The 24361-nt window shown below is 46.3% G+C and overlaps 1 protein-coding gene across 2 annotated transcripts in view; it reads right to left on the bottom strand.

The window, feature by feature from the left end:
- slc39a11 (solute carrier family 39, member 11) overlaps positions 1–22728 on the bottom strand; it is a 95999-nt gene extending 73271 nt beyond the window's left edge. For both annotated transcript variants that reach the window (XM_079492833.1, XM_079492834.1), the window contains exons 1-4: positions 22601–22728; positions 19678–19799; positions 19332–19370; positions 65–223 (exon numbers count right to left, since the gene is read on the bottom strand). In XM_079492833.1, coding sequence (XP_079348959.1) covers positions 65–223; positions 19332–19370; positions 19678–19785 — 306 coding nt within the window. In that variant the 5' untranslated portion in view covers positions 19786–19799; positions 22601–22728. The remainder of the gene's footprint in view (positions 1–64; positions 224–19331; positions 19371–19677; positions 19800–22600) is intronic.
- Between the last annotated feature and the right edge of the window lie 1633 nt (positions 22729–24361).

Raw genomic sequence — 24361 nt, 5'->3', positions numbered from 1 at the left:
ACTGTACCCTGTACCGTTTGCATTTTTTATTGTCTAATAAAATAATCAATCAAACTATACTTACAAACAAGGGCAGGGCGAGGTCAGCGAAGTAGACAAAGGCTGCTCCCAGAGTGAAACCCACCGCCACAGGCACAAAGGCAAACTTGCCATACTTCCCAGAATCCTCAGCCATGTCGATGGCTGGGGCCAGCAACGACCAATAAGAGGCAGCCAGCATCACCTGAGAAAAGGGAGAGGAGAGAAAGGAAGGCAAGACAGACAGAAATAATGAACATTTAGTCAAGCATAAGGGTGTAAAATAACACATTTTCTATAAATACATTAAATTAGGCTTTAGCCTAGTTGTTGTATTAAGCCATTTTGACCCGAGATCAGATTCTAAAAATGTCTTCTACATCCTGACAGTTTTCTGAAAAAGCTATGTTTCTATGTCAGTCAAAAATAGCAGACCTACAAGCTCGTAGCGCATGAGCTTGTAGGTCTGCTATTTTTCAATAGCTAAAGCTATAACATAATGCTAACACCAAAAGGGGTTCCCGCCCAAAATGGGTTAAGCCTTGAGGTGTATCCTTTTGTTTTCTGTCCTCTCGCTACCAACGTGTGGCAGACACATGAAAGGTCACCAACCAAGTATAGCCCTTGAGGGAACAAAAAAAAAACATTTTGTGACAGACTTAAGTTGAGTCTCATCCAAAGTAGAAAGGGGAAACAAAAAGTATTCATTAGTATATGCATATGAGCCCTGAAAATCGCTGCCCTGTTCATTGCTGTGAATTGCAGTGAAAAACCTGTGTGTGCATGTGTGCATGTGTGCGTGCGTGTGTCCGCCCTCCAGGTTACCCTGTGGCTGTCTTCTAGCTATTCACACACAACACACCTGTTCATTGCTGTGAAAAACCTGTGTGTGCATGTGTGCGTTTGTGTGTCTGTCCTCCAGGTTACCCTGTGGCTGTCTTCTAGCTAGTCACCTGTTCATTGCCTTTGGATAGAAAAGTCACACGTTTCTATGGCTCCCTGAACTGTTCCACAGTTTCTGCTCCCATGACAACAATAAATAACTAACCATTAGTCATCAGTGCATTAAATGCATCGACACGTCCACGTTTTCACAATTCAGCTAGTGGGCAATGGGTATGCATGTTCATGTGTGTAAATAATATACAGCATCGTGGCTAAGTGTGTGCGGCCTTTTCTAATTTTTACTTAATTACTGCCTTAGGCCAGCACCTCACCAACACTGGTGTGCGTGAGGTGAGCTGCTTTGTCTACCTGTTCATGTGTGTTTCCATGTCTGAGTGAATAATATGTGTCCTTAATCTGTGCGTGCGTGCGTGCGTGCGTGCGTGCGTGCGTGCCTCTGTGCTCATGTGTCTGAGTACACTGCTGGTGGTGTGTCAGTGCATGTAATTATGTTTGTTGATTGACATACAGTGCCAATTATCAACACATCATTGAGCAAGTCAAAATCTCAAGGCACACCTGTAACTCATTTACAAGCTTGCGATGTATTGCGAGGCCCGGCATGGCTGCATGTAATCATATGGTAAATGGTGCATTTATATAGCGCCTTTATCCAAGGCGCTTTACATAGATTGTGCATTACATTCACCCATTCACACACACATTCATACATCGATTGCAGCGGAAGCCATGCAAGGTACCAACCAGCACATCGGGAGAAATTTGGGGTTCAGTGTCTTGCCCAAGGACACTTCGACATGTAGACAGGAGGAGCCGGGATTCGAACCGCCGACCCATGGATCATTGGACGACCTGCTCTACCTCTTGAGCCACAGTATGGGGCAATGTTGCCTTCCACCGCTGTCACCTTGTGAATAGTTTGTACTACTAGACCTGTACGTGGCCGTCGCAGTCGGCCACCGGCCTACTTGGGAACGATGCAACTTCGGAACCTAATGATATACGTTGTCATAGCACCCGTTTTTAACTGTCAGCCGGTGTCCCACATGGAGATCTGTGTATGTGCCTGTGTGTGTGAAGACTGCAAACTGAAAAGTGTACATGGCAATCAATTCGGCCCACTGGCAGAGTGATTGGTTGAACCTCAATTGGCTGAGGCAGAGGCTGGAAATTGCACAGGTGAAAGGAGTTGGCCTCATTAGGCCCACTGGCAGAGCCTGGCCCAGGTGAAAGCCCGACCAGAGCCTTTTGTGGTGGTTCTGGAGACCCGTGGGTCCGACCGACTCGATACCTGGCACTGCACTCCCTGTGGGGGTGTGGAACGTGTGTCGAATGTGAAGTCGGTGGGTCAAACGGTTCTCGAGTTACGTGCATTACAACCGTACACACACGTACACACACACGTACGCACGCAGAGACGTGGCACATTTATAGTAGGATAGCTTGTACTATGAGGATGATGATGATGATGATGATGATGCAATTCCTCCCTTCGTACTCTCTCTTCTGAACCCAACAGATGTTTGTCTCCACCAGGCCGAAGTCATGGGGGAGAGTATGTTTTGCACTCGGTCCGTCCGTCCGTCCGTCCGTCCATCCGTCCGTGGACAGCTAATCTCTGCCACCCTTGGCTTGATCGCAGCCACACTCTGCACACACACTCCCTGGATGACAGAGATGAACCTCTGCCCCAATCTTTCCACATAGGCCTGTTATAGCGCCACCAGGAGGCCGATTTCTGCAGAACACACTTTTTGACAGTAATTTGCGTGCTGGTTTTGTCCAACCAGCACGCAAATTCTTACACAGTCTCTTTACAGTCATTAAACGAAACGGGTCTTTCAGATTCGCTTCCAAAGATCGCAGGATTTTGAACAAAACGCTGCACATCATGAACACATTGTGTGATTTCCGTGAAATTTTGCACGCACATTCCCAATATGCAGAGGAAGAAATGCCACTTGAGAATTTTCAACTCAGCCTTATGGTGGCGCTATAACTGGCCGATTTGTGGTTTTACCTATAACTGCACCAATCTGTGTAAAACCTTGTATGCACACTCCCTAGAGGCCAAGGAAAAACCTTGCCACCAGGAGGCCGACATTATGTAAAACCTTTTTTTTATATTACTCCTTCAGATGTGATCCAAATCTCACACAAATCAGCACACATGATCTCTATAGTCATGTGATCAAGATGGGTTTTTTTTTATTTCTCATATTCCACCCTTAGTGGCTAAGATTGGCTTTCAAAATTTGCAGGAGTGGCCCGTTTTGTACAAAATGCCGCAAATCATCAACACAGTGTCTGATTGTGCCGTTGAAACTGTGCATGCATATTCCCACTAGGCTGAGGAAGAAATGCTACTTGACATTTTTCAAATCATGCTCATGGTGGCGCTATAACAGGCAGAGTCACGTCTTTACATAACTGCACCGATCTGCGTAAAACTTTGTATGCACAGTTGCACATTCCCTATAGCCTCGTGTTGCGATACTAACCCATGCTGGGCGGGAACCCCTTTTGGTGTTAGCATTATGTTATGCTTTAGCTATTGAAAAATAGCAGATCTACAAGCTCATAGCGCGCCACCGAGTGGCGCGCTACGAGCTTGTAGGTCTGCTATTTTTGAAAAATCGAAGAACGACTGACATAGAAACATAGCTTTTTCAGAAAACTGTCAGGATGTAGAAGACATTTTTAGAATCTGATCTCAGGTCAAAATGGGCTAATATACCACTGCACTGCACTATGTCGGGGCATATGCATATGCAATAGAGGCGGATTAAGTCTGGCTGCGCCAGGCTACATTCCCTACAGGCTACATTCCCTACAGGCTACATTCCCTACAGGCCAAGGAAAAATGTCTGGCCTGCATTTTTCAATTCTGCCTTTTCGAGCGCCACCAGGAGGCCCACTTATGTGCAACACTTTTTTAATATTAGTCCTTCAGATTAAGATCCAAATATTAATCCTGGTGGAGACCTGTGCCCTGAGGGGCACTGCTTCTAGTTTTCCTCTGCAACTGACCAGAGGCAATGAATAGGTGCAGAGGACTGCCACTAAAGTAGTTTTAGTTTAATTCAGCTCACGAGAGCACTGAATTTAACAAATTTAAGCTAAAAAAATAAATCCTATATATATATATATATATATATATATATATATATATATATATATATATATATATATATATATATATATATATATAATATCTATATATATATATATAATATACTCAACTGAACATTATGCATCCGTTGCCGGAATATGCAGTCAAGCTGGATTCCATTCCATTCTGCTCTGCGTAATGGAATCACACAGATAAGAGGGGAATGGAATGTCTGAGTAAATGTGTGAGTAACAGAATCATGCATATTTTATTAATTGATTCCAAGTTGCCAACCCTCTCTTGATATGCAATGCTGGCTAACCATACCCGTATTGTGAAAATGATTAAAAAGGTAAATAAGACTCCTGTCTCTCTGTGCCAAATGAGTCTAAATGGCCTTCCTGTAGTTTACTATCTGAGCACCGAAACCTCCAGGCCTCTAAGATCATGCATGACTAGTCTTAACACAAAAACTGCTCGTGACGGAACATTCCGCCATATAGAACCGGCAACCGCTTCTGGTGGAACGTTCCGTCATATAAGCTTTATTATTGATATCAAACAGGATCGCTGATTTTGTTTTTTTGCTTGGCCGTTCCTTCTTCAGCGATCCTAGGCCGGTTTCGCGCACTGCCATTCACTTCTTGTATACAGGCGGACTAAAAAGCTAACTCAAAATCTACGGAGCTCTCCATGGTTTTGACAAAACGTGCAATGTTCGAAGGTCTTTTCTGATTGTCAGGTGATCCCAATTGGATATTGGCGCTTTCTAGAGCAAGGATGGCCTCATTTTAGCTCTCCAGCATTGACGCTAATTATTCAGCATCTAAAATGGACGCCACAAACGGATGTGCAGCTAACTATAAATGCGCTACGTCTCTGTCTGCGTGCGTGTGTGTACGGTTGTAGTGCACGTAACTCGAGAACCGTTTGCCCCACAGACTTCAAATTCGACACACGTTCCACACCCCCACAGGGAGTGCAGTGCCCGGTATCGAGTCGGTCGGACCCACGGTTGTCCACAAAAGGCTCTGATCAGGCTCTGACCACTTTTCACAGTCAGTTTTCACTCTTTAGACACAGGCAGACAGACAGATACAGAGATCTCCATGACAGACAGATACAGAGATCTCCATGTGGGACACAGACAGACAGTTAAAATGGGTGCTATGACAATGGGTATTGCATACTACAGAGATCTCCATATAGAGTATGGGCACAAAAGGGACAGACAGATAAAACGGGTGCTATCACAAGTTGAAAACGGGTATTATTAGGTTCCCAAGTTGCATCGTTCTCAAGTAGGCCAGTGGCCGAAGGGCACATACAGGTCTAGTCACACTAGAACCGGGTCGTAGATCCGGGTCGTAGATCCGGGTCGGCAGTCAAGCGTTGGCACATGCGCCCACCAGGTGGCAGTGATGCGGTTAAACTAAGCAAAGTGAAATTGAACAAAACGGTGTGTGTGTGTGTGTGTGTGCGTGCGTTTTACTGATATATGTTCGCTCTTTGTATAATTGCTTTTTATAATTATTGTTGTTTGTTTGTAGAAATTATAGTTTGCTCATTGTGAAGCGTGTAAATGAAAAGCACTCACTTTGTTGAGGAAAGCAATTCTGAGAACGATTTTTATAGTTCAGTCAGACAACTCATGAATAGTTTTAAACTTTTAACCAATATGTATTATAGAATGAGAATACACAAGAGTGCATATACTATTTTATCTTGGCGTTCGGCTCTGCTACATACATCTCCCTGCTCGGCAAAATTAAAGAGAGCCCACTGGTGGTGCTGGGGTGGCGGTGGGAGCAAACATCAAATAACAACAACCAGGAACCATTATGCAGAAGGAAGGCAGGAAGAAAGCATGCAGTCAGGTGAGCTTAAAGATGGAGTGCCACGATTTTTTTCCACCCTAAAACATGATCATCAGGTATTATTACAATATAAGGGGGAAGAACTTTTTCCAAAAAGTGTACAGTATCTGTTAAAATCATACTTTTATGTGGACACGCCCACCAGTTCATTAAGTATGCCTGGTTTGCCTGGTGGGTGGTGATGGGTGGTGATCCACCTGAACTGAAGCCGCACCCACAGCGGTAGTTGTATGATAAAGGGGGAGGGGTTAGGGGAGGGGCTGATAGTGTGGTGTCACTATATTACGGTTTATTTCACTGGCCCGTTTGACTGTCAAGGGTTTAGCCTCCAGGAAGAAACCCTAAATATAAAGTTAATACACCATTGCACATAACAACAACTCCATGGTGTCTAATGAAGTACTGTCACCTCAGACACATGAAAAACTGGAAAAATACAAAAATTCTGGCACTCCATCTTTAAATACCCCACCCAAATTGAACAGCTGACTGAACCTGAACCTGAACCTGCATGTGAACCATGAATTAAATAACAAATAGGCGCACACACGCTGCTGTTTTCCTCCTCTCCTCTCCTGTGAGTCCTGTCCTGTCTCTATCACTGTGGTCCGTCCATGACACCGTGACCATGCACGTTTACAGTATGACAATCTATTGAGATTACCTTGCTAGTCGCTGCAGTGGCTGGGCTGTCAACTGTCAATTATATGAATGTGCAGCCTAAACCAGCCTCATGTGGCACTGGCAATGGTGGGCCTGGCTGGGTGGGTTAACCTCCCTATCTCCGATGCGGTCCCCTGCACTTGCGCTGGCACACCGGCACGGCACATTTGGCATTCGAGCGACACGTCGGGTTTATCCTTAAAACGACGAGATGTAACTCGAGAAAGACATGGCTGTAGATTGCACTATAGCCTACCCGTTGGTTGGTAGACTTGACTATAGCTGCAACACTGCAAATGCCTCTCGATCCATGTCATGGAAGTTAACTATTCCGGGAGGGGGGGAATGCAACATTGCAACATTGTTCCCCTTATGACCAATCCAACTTTTAATTGCGCGATTTTAATTGCTTGCACACTTGGAAATATCCTACAAATTTCATATGACATGCCTTTACAAAATATATTTTTTCATATATATTATTAGTTTTTTTCACATTTTAGGAGTGAAAACATATGTTTATAGATGCCTGTGACAGCATGTCAGCAGTTCAGACAATGCTGCTCCGCTTGTGTACGACAGAAAAACAGCTGAGGACAAAGCCTACGACAGCTCCTGACCTAATGTGATTTTTGTCCTGGCTCACGTTCAAGTTCAAGGTTTTGCGGAAATGATAAATGCCGGAAATTGCGGGAATTCCGGCGTGCACCCATATTTTGGCGTACGCCGCTATGATAAATGAGGGCCATACAGTATATAAACAAAAGAGTTGGTACCAGTTCGGGAAGCACCGCATAGCCACTTGTAGATTGGCTTTTTTGGCACAAGATTCTTCACTCCTTGCTGAACGTTAATAACTTTAATAACTTTAGTTAATAAAAGGGGGGGTCCCTGGAACAACATATTTTCAACATATTTTCAGATGGGGGTCCGCGGCCAAATACAGATAATTCTGTTTTTTTTCTGAAAATTGTCATGACTTATCAGTGTTCAGGTCTAAATGGGTGAAGGTGAATATCTATGTCTATTTTAATCATTATGTGAAACTTTGACGTGTTGACTGTCAACACACTGAGCGACCTAATAATTCCGCTCTGAATGCAACTGATAGCCTACAAATGAAATGCAAATACAAACGGTGGAATTTGCATCATGTCTATATTATGCATAACATAAGCTACAAGCAATACATTGTTTGACACATTCTTTCTTTTATATACAGTATATATGTACAGTATGTTGACAAATGTTGAAACCTTATTTGAGGTTTGGGGACAATTAATTGATTCAGCATGAAGACTAAAGCATTCTAAATACATACAGTACACGCAATCCTTGATCCTTGGGAGGTCACCCTCGGAGCCGACGTGAAAATGAGCGGACTGTACGGCCAAAAAGAATAAGATGAATCCCACACGTAATGTAGAAATGGTCGGAAATCACGGTATGCTCAAAATATGAGTGTATATTGCTTGATGAATCTGGCCCATTATGCTCGATGTGAATGGCCCTATAGAATGTATTTTTTGCCTCTAGCTTCACTCTCAAATGCTACTACAAATGCTAAGCTTAAAACTTGAATCTTATGACTTGAATATTATGTTGGCAGAGGAACTGTAGTGCCCAGGATTACATTAGATAATTGACACTGGGTGAAAAAATGGGTTGCAAACTTACAAAAAATGGACCAATGATGCATTTCCAAGGAAATTATGACATTTATGCCCGGATCAAACTACCGTACTTCAGCTGGGGCAAAAATATATGTCAGTTCGGGTAGGACTCTTGGTTTTGTGGGATATCGCTAGGCAACCAGCCGCCAGGTAAGCGTGGGACCCGAGAGAGCCAGTGTGAAAGGAGCATAGAGCAGCCGAGAAGACCACGCCCACCACTGGGCCAGCTGATCGAGGCCTGTTACGTTCCAGCCTATGTGCTGTCTCAAGGCCAAGGGTACTCATCAGGCCCACCTGCGCGGCCAGACAAACAGTTCAAGTGCAGACGAGGCTGCTCTTGCGCTCACTTCCTCACTGACTCTCCGACAGGATAGATCGGGCCATGCTGGCGGTAAGCGAATCCCATGCACGCACTCACACACCCACACTTATAAAGTGATGTCTGTCCTGATCAGCGCTAACGCTCGCTTCTCTCTCTCTCACAGGTAACCCGCTCCCGATCAAACCTGTGACCCTTACATTAACCCCGCCTGGCTATAGGACGACGGGGAACGAAGTACCCGTCTCAGGCCAGGCGGAATTATACGCCTAAGCAGCAGGAAAGACTGTTTAGAAGCCCCTTGGAAAAGGGAGGACATTTACGTTGTTGTTTCATGCTGCTTTATTATTTCGCACCCCAACCAGCCCATACCCACGGGCCTGTGAATAAATAAAAAGCCGTACTGGCGAGTTCTACCACAACCTGAGTGTTCTGGTGTGTTCAGTCTCCACACTTGGTGGAGAATAGTGGGACAAACTGAACCACACCGGCCTCCCGAGAAAAGATGGAGAGAGATCCAGCAATCGAGGCGCTCCTCCAGAGCCAGAACAACCTACAAACTACTGTCCACGAACTGGTGCGCCACTTCCACAGAGAGGCCAACGTCGCGCGCAACCCAGCCGAGGTGCTTACCAAACTCACGGCGGACGATGACATCGAGACATATATGGAGTTGTTCGAGCGCACCGCAGCACGAGAGCGCTGGCCAGTGGCTGACTGGGCCAGCATACTGGCACCGTTTCTGACGGGGGAACCACAGCGGGCGTGGGGCGATTTGTCCCTCGCCGACTCCCAAAACTACCAGCGGCTGAAGACGGCAATACTAGCCCGCCAGGGCCTCAGTCTGCCGGCGCGCGCACAGCGCTTTCACAGCTGGACCTTCCACCTCTCTCAGCCACCCCGAGCGCAAATAGCGGCTCTCGGCCGATTGACGCACAGTTGGCTAACCACGGCGGGCGACCTACCAGCCGTGGACAGAGTAATGATAGACAAGTGCATAAGAGTGTTACCGCCAGAGGCCCGACAGTACGTGGCTCAGGTCGCCCCCGGCTCGGTCGACGAGCTGGTGGACCTCATCGAGAATTATACAGTAACCCTAGACATCATGAAAGGTGCTCGGAGCGAGGCCTCGAAGCCCAAGCAGGAGGAGCGCACAGGGCGCGACCGAAGAAGGCCGCCAGCCACAGGCCGCTCCCCACCTCGCCAGCGGAACGAGCGCAACGAGCGCACAACCGCCCCGGAGAAGAGTCCTCGGAACCAGGGCCCTCGGAACCGGGGGACCTCACCTCGCCGCTGCTACGTGTGCGGCCAGGCTGACCACCTGTCCTGGTCCTGCCCCGACCGGGACGTCACGATGCCCTCCGCGGCCAGCACCGACGGCAACAGACCCTGTCTGCACACGGGCACAGGACACCGCGGCCACACCAACCTGCCGGTAAGAGTAAACGGCGTGGACACAGAGGCCCTGCTGGACTCAGGCAGTGCCGTGACACTAGTCCACGCGGATTACGCCGGCCCTGTCGGGGAGACCACCATGCCCGTCAACTGCGTACACGGAGACCAGCGCCACTACCCAGTAAGCGAGGTCCGCATCCAAACCACCCGAGGCACCGCAATAGTGACAGCCGGCGTCGTGGCAAACCTACCGGTCCCCCTGCTGATCGGCTATGACTGCCCACTGTTCGAACGGCACTGGCGGCCCGGCGTAGAGAGGCCACCAGGGAGACGCTCACGCCGCCGCCGCCGCCGAACACGGCCACCTCGGGGACCGCGAACCGCATGCCCAGCGTTCGGCGCCCCATCTGACGCTTCGAGAAGTGACAGCGGCCCCAGCGCGGACGACCCCGGCGCCGAAGAGGACTCCGAACCTCAGGGACCACCCGACGCGGACCCCTTCGCAGAGTTCCCCACCACGGAGCTCCACTCCTCCCCGAGGGGGGGGGAATTCGCCACCGCGCAGTGGAGCGACCCAAACTTGGAGATGGCGCGACAGCGCGTCGACGTCATCGACGGAAAGAAACAGAGCGGGGTGAGTGCACTTACATTACCACACTTTATGGTTAAAGCGGGCTTGTTATACCGGGTGGCCAAGGATAAACGGGATGAAGAGATAGAGCAACTACTCGTGCCAAAACAATATGTCACACGGGTGCTATATCTCGCTCACACACACCAGCTGGGCGCACATCTCGCAGTTCAGAAAACCTACGATCGGGTTCTAGCACGGTTTTATTGGCCCGGAATTAAAAAAGCCGTGGAAAACTTTTGCCAGAGCTGCCCGGAGTGCCAGAAAGCGGCCCCCCGCCCTGCGTATAGGAACCCACTAGTCCCGCTCCCCATTATTGAAACCCCATTCGAGAGAATAGCTATGGACATTGTGGGACCACTTCCCAAGTCCGCTAGAGGACACCGCTACATATTGGTCATTGTGGATTACGCCACCCGGTATCCCGAGGCCATCCCACTCCGCACTGCCTCTGCAAAAACGGTCGCCCATGAACTCATAATGATGTTTAGCCGGACGGGAATAGCGGCGGAAATCCTTTCGGATCAGGGAACCTGTTTCATGGCTCGAATGTTGAATGCACTGTATAAGTGGCTTAAGGTTAAGCGCATACGCACCTCCGTATACCATCCCGAGACCGATGGCCTAGTGGAGAGGTTTAATAAGACACTGAAAGCAATGCTCAAGAAACTTGTCGATATAGACGGGAAGGACTGGGACCAACTAATTCCCTATGTACTTTTTTCCATCCGAGAGGTCCCACAGGCTTCCACCGGCTTCTCCCCCTTTGAGCTGGTATATGGGAGGAGGCCGCGGGGACTGCTCGACATTGCGAAGGAAGCCTGGGAAGCACAGCCCTCCCCGCACCGAAGCGTCATAGAACACGTCGATAAACTACAGGAGAGAGCTCGCAAAATCTGGCCCATGGTGCGCGAGCATATGGAGCGCGCACAACGGGACCAGGCGCGCGTCTACAACCGAGGCGCACGGGTGAGAGAGTTTCAGGTGGGCGAGCAAGTGCTCGTCCTCGTGCCGTCATCTGAATGCAAGTTTCTCGCTAAATGGCAGGGGCCCTACGAGGTGGAAACACGCATCGGCCCGGTCAATTATCGAGTGAAACAGCCAGGCAGGCGGAAAGCACACCAAATATACCACGTTAATATTCTAAAGAAGTGGCATCCCCCGGGCGCCGCCCCTATTCCTCTCTCACTTGCCACCCTCTCCTCTCCCCCCCCCGTCCCGATAGGAGAGGACCTGTCACCGGCACAACGACAGGACACGCACGAGTTGCTGAGCCGCTGCGGCGATGTATTCTCAGAGCGGCCCGGGCGCACGCATATGATTGAGCACGACATCGAAACCACCCCGGGTAGAATCGTGCGTCAAAGGCCGTACCGCATCCCCGAAGCGCGCCGCCTAGCCATAAAAGAGGAGGTGAAACAAATGCTCGCACTTGGCGTGATTGAAGAATCGTACAGCCCCTGGGCCAGCCCCATAGTAATAGTGCCCAAGCCAGACGGCTCTATCCGTTTTTGCAACGATTTCAGAAAGTTAAATGAAATCTCAACCTTTGACGCCTATCCCATGGCTCGGGCAGACGAGCTAATCGAACGGCTTGGCCCCGCCCGGTTCGTTAGCACCCTCGACCTCACAAAAGGGTATTGGCAGCTTCCCCTCACGGCACGCGCCAAGCCCAAAACAGCCTTCTCTACACCCGACGGCCTATTTCAATATACAGTGTTGCCATTCGGTGTCCACGGCGCCCCCGCCACCTTTCAGCGCCTAATGGACCGCGTCCTCAGGCCCCACCGCGAGTACGCGGGAGCTTATTTGGACGACATCGTGGTCCACAGCGCCACCTGGCGGTTGCACCTGGAACACCTCGAAGCCGTGCTCTGTGCGCTGCGTAAAGCCGGCCTGGTGGCCAACGCCAAGAAATGCCGTGTCGGCCTGACGGAGACGGACTATCTGGGGTTCACGGTGGGACGTGGCTGCGTCAAACCCCAGCAGAGGAAAGTGGAGCGGCTGAAGGACTGGCCACGGCCTGTTACGAAAAAGCAGGTGAAATCATTCATGGGGCTTATCGCCTATTATCAAAAATTTATTAAAGATTTTGCTACTCTTGCAGCGCCGCTCTATGACCTCACCAAGAAGAGCCTCCCCCACCACATCAAATGGAACCCCGAGGCAGAGCGGGCATTCTGCACACTAAAGGCTGCCATATGCGAGGAGCCCGTTCTCGTCGCCCCCAATTTTGGCAAACCGTTCGTCCTCCACACCGATGCCTCGGGGACGGGGATAGGAGCCGTGCTATCGCAGGTCATAGGCGGAGAAGAGCACCCGGTGACGTACGTCAGCCGGAAGCTACTGTCGCACGAACGAAACTATGCCACTGTAGAGAAGGAATGTCTCGCGGTCAAATGGGCCATCCATCATCTACGCTATTATCTGTGGGGGAGACGTTTCATTGTCATCACCGACCACGCCCCCTTGAAGTGGATGGCACGAAACAAAGACAGAAACGACCGCGTCACCAGGTGGTTCCTCGAGTTACAAGATTACAACTTCGACGTACAACACCGGCCCGGCAAGGATATAGCGCACGCAGACGCGCTCTCCAGACGGTATGAGGATGAGGATGAGGATGATGAAGCTTCCGCGGCCAACGGCAAGCTTGGAGGGAGGGTGTGTGGGATATCGCTAGGCAACCAGCCGCCAGGTAAGCGTGGGACCCGAGAGAGCCAGTGTGAAAGGAGCATAGAGCAGCCGAGAAGACCACGCCCACCACTGGGCCAGCTGATCGAGGCCTGTTACGTTCCAGCCTATGTGCTGTCTCAAGGCCAAGGGTACTCATCAGGCCCACCTGCGCGGCCAGACAAACAGTTCAAGTGCAGACGAGGCTGCTCTTGCGCTCACTTCCTCACTGACTCTCCGACAGGATAGATCGGGCCATGCTGGCGGTAAGCGAATCCCATGCACGCACTCACACACCCACACTTATAAAGTGATGTCTGTCCTGATCAGCGCTAACGCTCGCTTCTCTCTCTCTCACAGGTAACCCGCTCCCGATCAAACCTGTGACCCTTACATTAACCCCGCCTGGCTATAGGACGACGGGGAACGAAGTACCCGTCTCAGGCCAGGCGGAATTATACGCCTAAGCAGCAGGAAAGACTGTTTAGAAGCCCCTTGGAAAAGGGAGGACATTTACGTTGTTGTTTCATGCTGCTTTATTATTTCGCACCCCAACCAGCCCATACCCACGGGCCTGTGAATAAATAAAAAGCCGTACTGGCGAGTTCTACCACAACCTGAGTGTTCTGGTGTGTTCAGTCTCCACAGTTTATATAATATGCAATTGTTTGTTTGTTTACGTATTTATTTGTATTCTTTTTTTTGGGAGGGGTTCTGGCTCCTTGCGAACTCTAGCCCCCCCTTGCACATGAACATCCCGTTGTCTCCCTCTTGATCTACCATGATGGACTCATTAAACGGGCTCTCAACAGGGCCTCCAGCCTATTGGCAGGCCTGTCAGTGACATCGATGCTCTCAGCCAATTACAGGGCTGTTGCCCCATGCAGCGGCGCCTTATGTTTCTCCTCTTTGCTCCCTTCATTACTCCACAGCAGGTGTGACTTTAGACAGCAACAGCATCGGATTGACCTTTCTGCTTTACAGTCAGAGAATGAACGATGAATCCAAGCCAGTTAGTCAGTACGTTCTAAAGTAAACTGGCTGGCTGGATAGCGGCAGCCAGGCAGAGCAGTTAGGCTTCTGGCTGCTTTTTTATTATCATGCGTTTTAGAGTTAGCATACCATATTCAAACTAGAAAGGTTCCGCCCTTTGTTTGGGAGAGCTGTTGCCATGGTTGTTTGCCATGGCTGGGGGTCCTTCACATTAAACTCAAGAGTTTGAGAACCACTGGTTTATACAACGTGTTAATGGTTTACGTCCGATTAAAAAGAAACATTAAGAAACATCACTTGAAAGAACCATATCACAGCATGAAACATAATTATCATCTCTTCTTTCTCTCGATCCTTGGACAAGATACGGAAAATAGAGTCGAGACTTCACAGTGTCATCAAGGCTAAATTACACTGCCCATGCTCCATTACAACGACACACAGTTGTCGTTTTCGCAGAGCGCTCTCTCTCCTCTGTCTGCATACAGATGAGAGCTGCTGGAGATTGGAGCAAACAGCTGCGTATGTGCCCATGCTCCAGAATAATCAGTCCCCCGCTGGGTGAGGTATTCCACCTCATTGCGATTGAGATATTCCACTTCATTGCAGAGCAAATTTAATAGCCGGCACTTTGTAGCCGCTACACAACAGGTGCCAACCATTGGCAAAAGATAGGGGTGGAATCGATGGACTTGATGGAGAGGAAGACATGACACAGATGACTGGTCACTGACCAACAATGAAATCCGCATGTATCTCAGAAATTGAGCGGTAACTCCTCCTAATATCACTCTACGTCTCAGCCGGATTCTCCATCTCCACTCCCTATAAACGATCTTCCAGGCTTCTTGCCAAACGCTCCTGAGAAAAGCTGTGTAGTAAATTGGGCCTTGTGGGGGTTCTGGTTGTTTGCTTCATATCACTCATCGATCTCCTGACTCCATGACTAATTTATCTATCCATCATTCCTCACATCCTATCCCTCACCCGTGCTCCATCAATTCACAACTTCCCGCTATACTGTACACATGTAGATGGATTCATCTACTGGTATACACAATCCATGTTCCCCTTATGACCAATCCATGTTCCCTTTATGACCAATTCATCTACTTACTCTGTCATTCTACGTCTCAAAGACTTCTACTGATTCTTGGCTTCAATCCTCCACCGTCTGATTATCATTTTCTGCAGCTATCCATCCATGTCACTCTATCTGCTCCTGAATGTTTTATTTTATTAAGTATTGTGCTCTCTATAGATAGATAGATACCTTTATTATCCCGTGAGGGAAAATCAGTTGCCCAGAGGCGGCACAGCAGTTCAGGTTACAACATGTCAACCATGGTTTAACTTCCTTGAATAAAATGTTTTGTCACCACTCCCTCCAGGGTTAAAATCTGCTTTTTATTATTTTCTGATTGCACACAAAGAGAAGGGTCCCGCACACTGTCTAGAACTTGCAAAACACTAGAAACGATGTTTCCAAACCAAGCTAGGCTAAGTTGACGGTGCCCGGGATTAAAACCAGAATATTGGTTTTCCAAAAGGCGAGCGGCGAGCGCTCTCGGCTCTACCGACTGAGCTACTGTACTTGCCTCGGACACGAATCGGAGGGGTTGCATATCTTTCTATAATATTATACACTTCACTCAAGACATCTAAACACGTCATCACTATACATGCAAATTGAATGGCAAGACATGGCTAGGGCTGTTTTCAAGAATCAAGTGTTGTTACTCATCACACTCTTCAATCTTTTCTGCCACCCCCACAGGCTCACCATCTCTTCTTTTAGTCTTCATTAGTTACTCCTAATGCTTTAACCAATTTTGGGCGGGAACCCCTTCTGGTGTTTTAAACATTATGTTATAATTTAGCTATTGAAAAATAGCAGTTCTGCTATTTTTGAAAAATCGAAGAACCACTGACATAGAAACATAGCTTTTTCAGAAAACTGTCAGGATGTAGAAGACATTTTTTAGAATCTGATCTCAGGTCAAAATGCTTTAAGAGGGTGAGTGTGCTAAAGTAATAATGTAAATTATGAACTGAGATGACAATCCATTGATTGCATTGATTAGAAAAGCCCTTGTGTGCAGCGGCAGATGCACACAGTAAAGCCACAGTAAAGGAAAAGGCCTGCTTCGGCTCCCCTCAGACAACCGGTTATTTGTTATGTACACAATAGAGAGTATGCGCATGCTTAAAGGACAACTTTAGTTTTTTTCAACCAAGGCTCATGTTTTAGGTTGTTATTAGAGAAAGTAAAAGATGAGTGTTAATTGTTTTTCATTTGCTGCTTTCTTTCGTTTTAGGGATTTTAGCTGTTTTTGACAGGGGGGCAGGGGCATTCGAGCATGGGGCTAAATATGTATTGGTTTACAAAATATTATGGCGATTTATTTTTGTATTATTTACTATAGTCCTAATAGACCCCAGGAAATTACATCTGACCACAGAAGATCACAGGATCTATACTGAATGTGAAGGTGGCCTACAGGTGGGAAGCCACACTGTGTCATATAGGCTCAATATATCAGTTTGACACATTCAGTAGATTGCGTGATCTTTTGTGGCCAGATGTAATTTCTTGGGGTTTAGTAGGACTATAGTAAATAATAATAAAAAAAATAGCTATAAAATGTCAAAAAAATCATATTTAGCCCCTTGTTCGAATGCCCCCGCCCCCCTGTCAAAAACAGCTAAAATCCCTAAAACAAAAGAAAGCAGCAAATGAAGAAAAATTTACACTCATCTATTACTTTCTCTAATAACAACCTAAAACATGAACCTTGGTTGAAAAAAACTAAAGTTGTCCTTTAAAGTGAATGGCACATCGAGTGGCAAATCGAGTGGCAAAGCAACAGGAAAAGTGAGTTTAACATCGTTTAATGTTGTTTAATGCAATCAGATATGACTTTTCTGTGTGGATGTATGGGCTGTCAAGGCCAGAAAGTAGTTTTTGCCACTCAGTAGGCGTTCCTGCATAACTTCCTGGTTTGATGACGATGTCACGCGCATACCCTCTATATATACTATTCAAGGCAGACAGACAGTGTATCAGACACATAATACACATCTATTATTCTCTCTCTGTGTCCTGCGTGTCTGGAATTTGATTCTTGAGACAGCATTATTTATTTTCGACGTGAGGACGACAGAATCTGTAAGCTTGGCTTCACCTCGTTGTGGGGTCACAGTCTGCAACCTCCCACACATCATTGCGATTGCACTGGGAAGACTAACAAGTACTGACAATTGACAAAGGCCATGATTGAAAATGTTATAGTGCTACTGATGATGAAAATGAAAAAGATAAACCTGTATTGATCCCCGGAGGGAAATTCAGGTATACAGTAAATGATACCGGAGAGGTACTGTACAGTTAAAGGGAAATACCACTCATTTTCAACATTGAACTATGTCATTAATATACCTTAGAGTGTGGAAATAATTTTAAAAAGTGGTCGTCGTCCCCCTTCTGTTTAGCCTATAACTGGAGGTCTAGACCTTGGGGTCATGTGATCAGTGACATCACGAAGGTGTACTCTGGCCTTGTTGGCCTGCAGAGTACACCTTTGTGTAAAAAGAAACGCATCTCCGTCTCACCGTTATCCACTCTTATCAAACATTAAGCACAGTCTGGTGTCATTTTTGTCAAGGCTACTCAAAACAATAATATAACCAAATAAATATAGTCTATATTTTAATATACTGAACAATAGAATATATTAAATGATGAGAGGGAGAGGGGGGAAGAGAGCGAGAGAGTCTACCAGATAGTCTACCAGATAGAGTCTATCAGTTGAGGCATTTAGGGAACGGGAGCGAACAGAACCATATATTCAGGGGACAATAGTTTTCCTGTCCTTTATATTTGTGTAGGCTACATGAGAGAACATTTAAGAATAACGTAGATACATACAGTGAGTGGCCTACTACAACATGTTGACATGCAGCTACAGTATATATCAGGCTATCATTAGAGGCAGCTGTGCATAATATTGATCAAATTAAATTATTATAAATTAAACACATTAAACACTCAAGCTCAGATGATTCCAGGAGGAGATAGACTGGAGAGGGGGAGAGAGGGAGGGGGAGTCGGGACAAAATAGTCCTTTTGCTTTTGCTTTATTATTATTAATTAATTTAGTTAGTTATTTTGTGTGTTGACCTGCCCCGCGAATCCGCGATAATTGCGTCTGAACTCTTGACCCGTCCCCCTCCCCGCAGGAGAACCCACGGGACCTGTGGGCAACAGGCCGGCCCGGGCATCATAATCTGTGGAGCACCACTGGCCTAGAATACGATTAGGGTATTTCAAACAACTCGGATTGAGAGCTTATGGAGGTGCTCATTTCCCAGGGCCCACAGTTGAAGAGCTGAGCCAGAAGGCAAAGCTCTCAGTGTCTACCGAGCAATCTTCGTTCCCACGCTCACCAGTATGGTCACGAAGTGTGGGCCATGACCGAAAGAATATGGTCGCAAATACAAGCGGCCGAGATGAGTTTTCTTCGACTGGCATCTCCCTTAGAGATAGGGTGAGAAATTCAGTCACACAAGAGAGACTCGGAGTAGATTTGCTGTTTCTTCGTCTGGAAAGGAGCCAGCTTAGGTGGTTCCATCTTTTTGGAAAGCTGTCATCCTCCTCATTATTTCCCTAACCCTAGACAGGTCTAACATAAATTGTAAGCCAAATTGAAAAAAAGACAATTGTAAACCCGGAACCCAAACCCGATATGAAGGCTTCCTCAGTTCTGTGACATCTGGCCCTCAGATACACAAGGAGGAAGTTAACAAAAATGCCACAAGGTACAGAATGAGTCACACTACAGTAGATACAGTTTACAGTCTCTCCCAGCAGAGATTTCCTCCTACTTCAACAGTATATATGTTACAGTATGATTGAAAAACCAGTAAGATTGAAAAAGGAGTGCTTGTTTTCTTGATCTGTGTGTGAAAACAACACTAGATGCAAACCCAAGGCATCTCGCGTGCGTGCGTGCGTGCGTGCGTGCGTGCGTGCGTGCGTGCGTGCGTGCGTGCGTGCACAAAGTCAACTCACCCCAGCTGCAAACCCCAAACTTCCATCCAAAATGCGCTTCTGATAAAGAGCAGGGAGGTACACAAGAGGGAAGGGGGGGGGGAGTGTCAAATCTTTTTTTTTCAAGGTTAATTTAATGGTGTTATCTTGTGTACATGTATTTTCTGTGTATTTTGTTCTGATTACTCAGACATTCACGTTTCCTACTTTCTAATGTACTGTTTAGTTATCGCACAGGTGAACCTGAAATCGGTGGCATCATGAATGAATAGCAAACTGCAATGCATTACATGTTTTCGAATCATTTTGAGATCATTGCATGCCTAGAGACTTAAGTCTTGTGTGACACCCAGTCCCATCCAGTTACCTGTCGACTGTGGAATATGAAAACCAGGGCAGCCCCAGCAGCGGTCAGGCCCCAAGTAAAGAGAGTTCCCAAAAGGGCCTGGGTCACTGGGCTGTAGCCTGGCAGCATGGTGCCTCGCTCACCTGGAAGGGAGCACACATATAGATATTCAGACTTCAGAGACACGCCACACACAAGAGAGAAAGATTCACTAAGACACAGTGACACATAAAAAAGACATACATGCAGGTCTGGATCTTTTTTTTTGTTTTTTTTGTTTGGGGGGGGGGGGGGGGGGGGGGGGGGGGGGTTAGGGTTAGGGTTGGATGCAAGGCCATCCAGCAAGGCAGCAAGGGCAGCAAGGCCATCCAATAAAACAATGATATATTAAGTCCACTAAAATAATTAGTTGAGTTTAAGGGATGTCAGAGAATACATTTTGTGTACTATAAATAAATGGTTGATATTTACAAATTACCAGTATTTGTACAAACTCCTGAAAAGGAGTTCAAAAGTTCATACTCGGAGTCACTAGTCAGACTAGTAACAATCAAATTGACAGTGAAAAGGATTTAATTGTAATTCTGTATGCCCTATGACCTGTAATTGTTGGCCCAACCGTGTGTGCATGATTACTAGTGCCTGTGAGTGTATGTTCTGAATATGGCGTCACATGCTGTGTGGTTTCAAGTTGCCCGACCGGGAAAGTGCTCGTTTGAGAGGGGACGCAACCGTCTATAAACACGGGATATCTGGCAAAACACCTGAACGTGGTCAGAGCGCTCTGTCTTCTGGTGTGTGGAATGTAAAATAATATGTTTACCTATAATATCACTGATGCTACACTTAAATATAAAATAACAAGTGTGAACACACAGTCATATTCTTCATAGCTATGTAGATAATTAGCATAAAAAATTAGGTATAGCATATTTTTATTGCACAGCCCCAGTAAAAAATTAAATTGAAAAGTGTTGAATTGAACCGTAATTATTTTTTTTACCTATAATTGTATTATGGACGATTTACTTTTCCGGCAAGTGGGCATGACCTTTGGGCAAGTAGAAAATGACCTTTACTTGCCCAATGGGCAAGTTACCTCCCCCTGCAAGCACTTGGACTGGTAGAAGTTGAGGCATTACATTTTTGTTTGCCTCTTTCTAATATTATTTGACAAATGCTGTAGACCGAGTTGCCTTTGCACCTGGCAGATTACTTTAGATGCAACTATTTTTCATCATCCATTTTTCTCCTCTTTTGTCAATTCTACACTATTGTAAGGGTTCGGTTGGATGTGTCCTTCTCTGACCAAAAACGGTTCACGTCCTGTTCCATCTATGGAAGGTTGTCTGTGAAGACGAAGGCCAAACAGAGAGGGGCAAAAGGCATCCATTAAATGCCTACCCTGCATACATTTGCATAAAAAAGATAAGCGGATAAAAAGCGGTCACCGGTGACTTTTCGAAACATCACAGCTTTTTTGATGCAATAAAGCAGGGGTTCTCAACCCGTGGGTCGCGACCCCTCGGGGGGTCGACAAATTATTTTAGGGGGTCCCCAAATTATTTAAAAAATATATATATATATATTTTTAAATTTTATTTTCACTTTTTTTCAAAAATAGCAGACCTACAAGCTCGTAGCGCGCCACTCGGTGGCGCGCTATGAGCTTGTAGATCTGCTATTTTTCAATAGCTAAATTATAACAATGCTTAAAACACCAAAAGGGGTTCCCGCCCAAAATGGTTTAAGGTTATTGTAGCAGTCAATTTATATTGGGGGTCGGGAGGGGGCGGGGCGGGGGTCCCGAGACATTGCCAAAGCATTTCTGGGGGTCCCCGGCCAAAAACGTTGAGAACCCCTGCAATAAAGCATGGAGACCTCAGTGTGCAAGGCTGCAAGCACTTAATTAAAGCAATTAATTATTCTCTACTGCATATACATGTATACACAGTTACACACACAGATATAAAAGGCAAATACAGACATTTACACATACAAAGAATATGCAGAGATAACATAAACACAGATAGATAGGACACATTCTGAATACCGATAATCTTGTTTAATCTACTTCAAAGTGCACTTGTCTATTTGTGGCTAGAGCAATAATAATAATAATAGCATGATGGCATGTAAAAAATGAGACATGAAGCACCTTGGCTTTCCTAAATGTACACGTGTGCAGTGCACGCAGTACACACCCATTGAGTTAAGCCACAAACTAGGTGTGTGCCAACGGTGCCATATCCTGTGTGATTAAGAACTTGACACTCATGTAATTTGCAGTTATGTAGCACAACCTGTTAGTACAAGTACAACTTGTACAACAGCTATACCACTTAATAAATAACTTAGCATTCACTGTGTAGTGTCACACTACAGTGAATGCTAAGTTATGTATTAAGGGATAGTAGTAGGGGTACTACTAGTAGGGGTACTACTAGTGTGTACGTATGAGTTGTTCACTGACATTTTGCTTTCACAGGAATAAAACGAGTACTTTTGAGGTGGCTTTAACAATAATTACAATAGTAATAATTGTGCTATGGCAATTACAGTACTATAACAGTCAAAAAAAGGGGTACCCATGTGTCGCACGCACATCATTACTTAATTGGACAGATTTAGTTTATCGATTCTGATAATTCATTCACAAATGTCAGAATCAATTAAAACATAATATCTGTCAGTCTTGGTCAAAGTACACAGGTAACTGTATTTAATTATTGGTAAATGAATGAGTGTCTGTCAGTAAAGGCTGCTATAACTATATCAACTGCCACAAGCTCAACTTGTACTACAAAATTCCCTCCAACGTTATCTTCAAAGTCGTTAAGACACAGCTGTATAACATTACGAAGATCACAGAACATGCATGAGTTTAGATACTATTTTGTCCCGTTTTATCTCTTTATTAGACGGTAGCTGGGTGGTTACTTACTTCTCCACAGGCACCTAAAGAAGTCCAGTCGTTATTTACTTCCAGTTCCTACTTCCCTGTACACGTGTCTATGACAGCCATAATCCCCGCCCCTTCCCTGAGCCGATTGGCCAATCACTCCAGTGCGTTGGCCACTGGAGTGGCTTCTGGAATCTGGACCAGAAAACCACAGAAAGAAGAATGCCTATGATGCTCAAACGGCACTTTCTCCTATAGTAGCACCACACAAAGCTGCAGCTGTTAAATCGGTTCAAATCGGTACATAAGGAATTGACAACACTAGAGACGGTCGCGGCCACACAGCCAACTCAAGGTATGGCCACTGAGCCAACTTGGGGACCCAACGCAGCTCCTCCAAGGAAAACAAACAAATTAACGGAGCTGAACGTGAATCCCCTCCACCGCCCACCCCTTTTTTCCCCTCACTGTATATGTTTCTTTTCCCTTTTTACCTCCTTTATGATGAATTCCTGTTCTGTCTATAGAAGTGTCTATTTGTACGTCTCTAAATGTTTTGATGATTTGAACATGGTGGACCCTATTGGAAACAAGTGTAATGCTTAATTGGGTCGTCCACTCACAGTTAACAGCCTTTGTATTGAGTTTGTGCTTGAAATGTACTGTAATTCTGCAAACTGTTAATAAATTCTTCAATCAATCAATCAATCAAACATACAGGGTCTGTCAAGGTTATTTAAATAATGCCTAGACTTATATATCCAATGTCCAAATGTGTTTTAAACTTTTAATGAAGTGCCTTAACTTGGCTTCACAGTCAGAGGTTGGTAAAAATAATAATAATAAAAATAATCTGGGAACCCATTCGGTAAAAGAAAAAGTGTTTCTGCTGTCAGCAGAATCTGTACAGAGATTAGGCAAAACACAATCAGAAGACAAGATCTATCAAGGCCAGACATTGACTTTGACTGATTGAATACTTTATTACAGAATGGCAGTATAGGCATGGGGCTGCTGCTTTGCTGCATTCACTGAAACCAACTATTAACAAACATTTAGTACATAAGTCATTAATAACTAATTAACTAGCTGTGAATGAACTATTATAAAGTTACCATACCAGTAAGACGACCTGAGGGCGAGAAGTGACCCCGGTCCGCCCTGGTGACAGCAGACTGCTGGGCGAGCGCTGGAACTTTTGCATGGGGGGTCAGATCAAAATATGGAATGAATTCTGTACTGGCCATATATGGAGCGTGTCTTGAGTTTACAGCGTTTGATGAGGTCAGATCGGCATATGGAATGTCAGAACAGGTCAGCTCCATATATGGAGATTTAAGGGTGGCAGCGGGGGCAGTGCAGTCTTGAGTGTAAAGGGTTTGATGAGGTCTGGCGGCTGGCCATATATGGAGCGAGTCTAGAATGTACAGAGTTTGATGAGGTCAGATCAACATATGGAATGTCAGAACAGGTCAGCTCCATATATGGAGATCGATCTTAGAGTGGCAGCGGGGGCGGTGTCTTGAGTGTATAGGGTTTGATGAGGGCCCAGGTAGGACCGAGCCTTAATTTTCGGGCCTGCCGGCTGCCGGGCGCGGCTGCAATAATGCGGGGCCCATCTAGAGTTTGAATGGACAGGTGGAGACATCGAAGAAGAAGGATGGACGGGGAAGTTATGTCAGAACAGGTCAGCTCCATATATGGAGATCAAAGGGTTTGAGGTTTGAGGTCAGATGTAGAGTTGTTGGCCGTCTCCATAATATGCAGATCTAGGTGATGATCCAGTCTTCTCCATGTATGGCT

Source organism: Electrona antarctica, assembly GCF_951216825.1.
Source record: "Electrona antarctica genome assembly, chromosome: 22".
NCBI lineage: Eukaryota > Metazoa > Chordata > Actinopteri > Myctophiformes > Myctophidae > Electrona > Electrona antarctica.
This window is presented reverse-complemented; position numbering and strand designations above follow the sequence as displayed.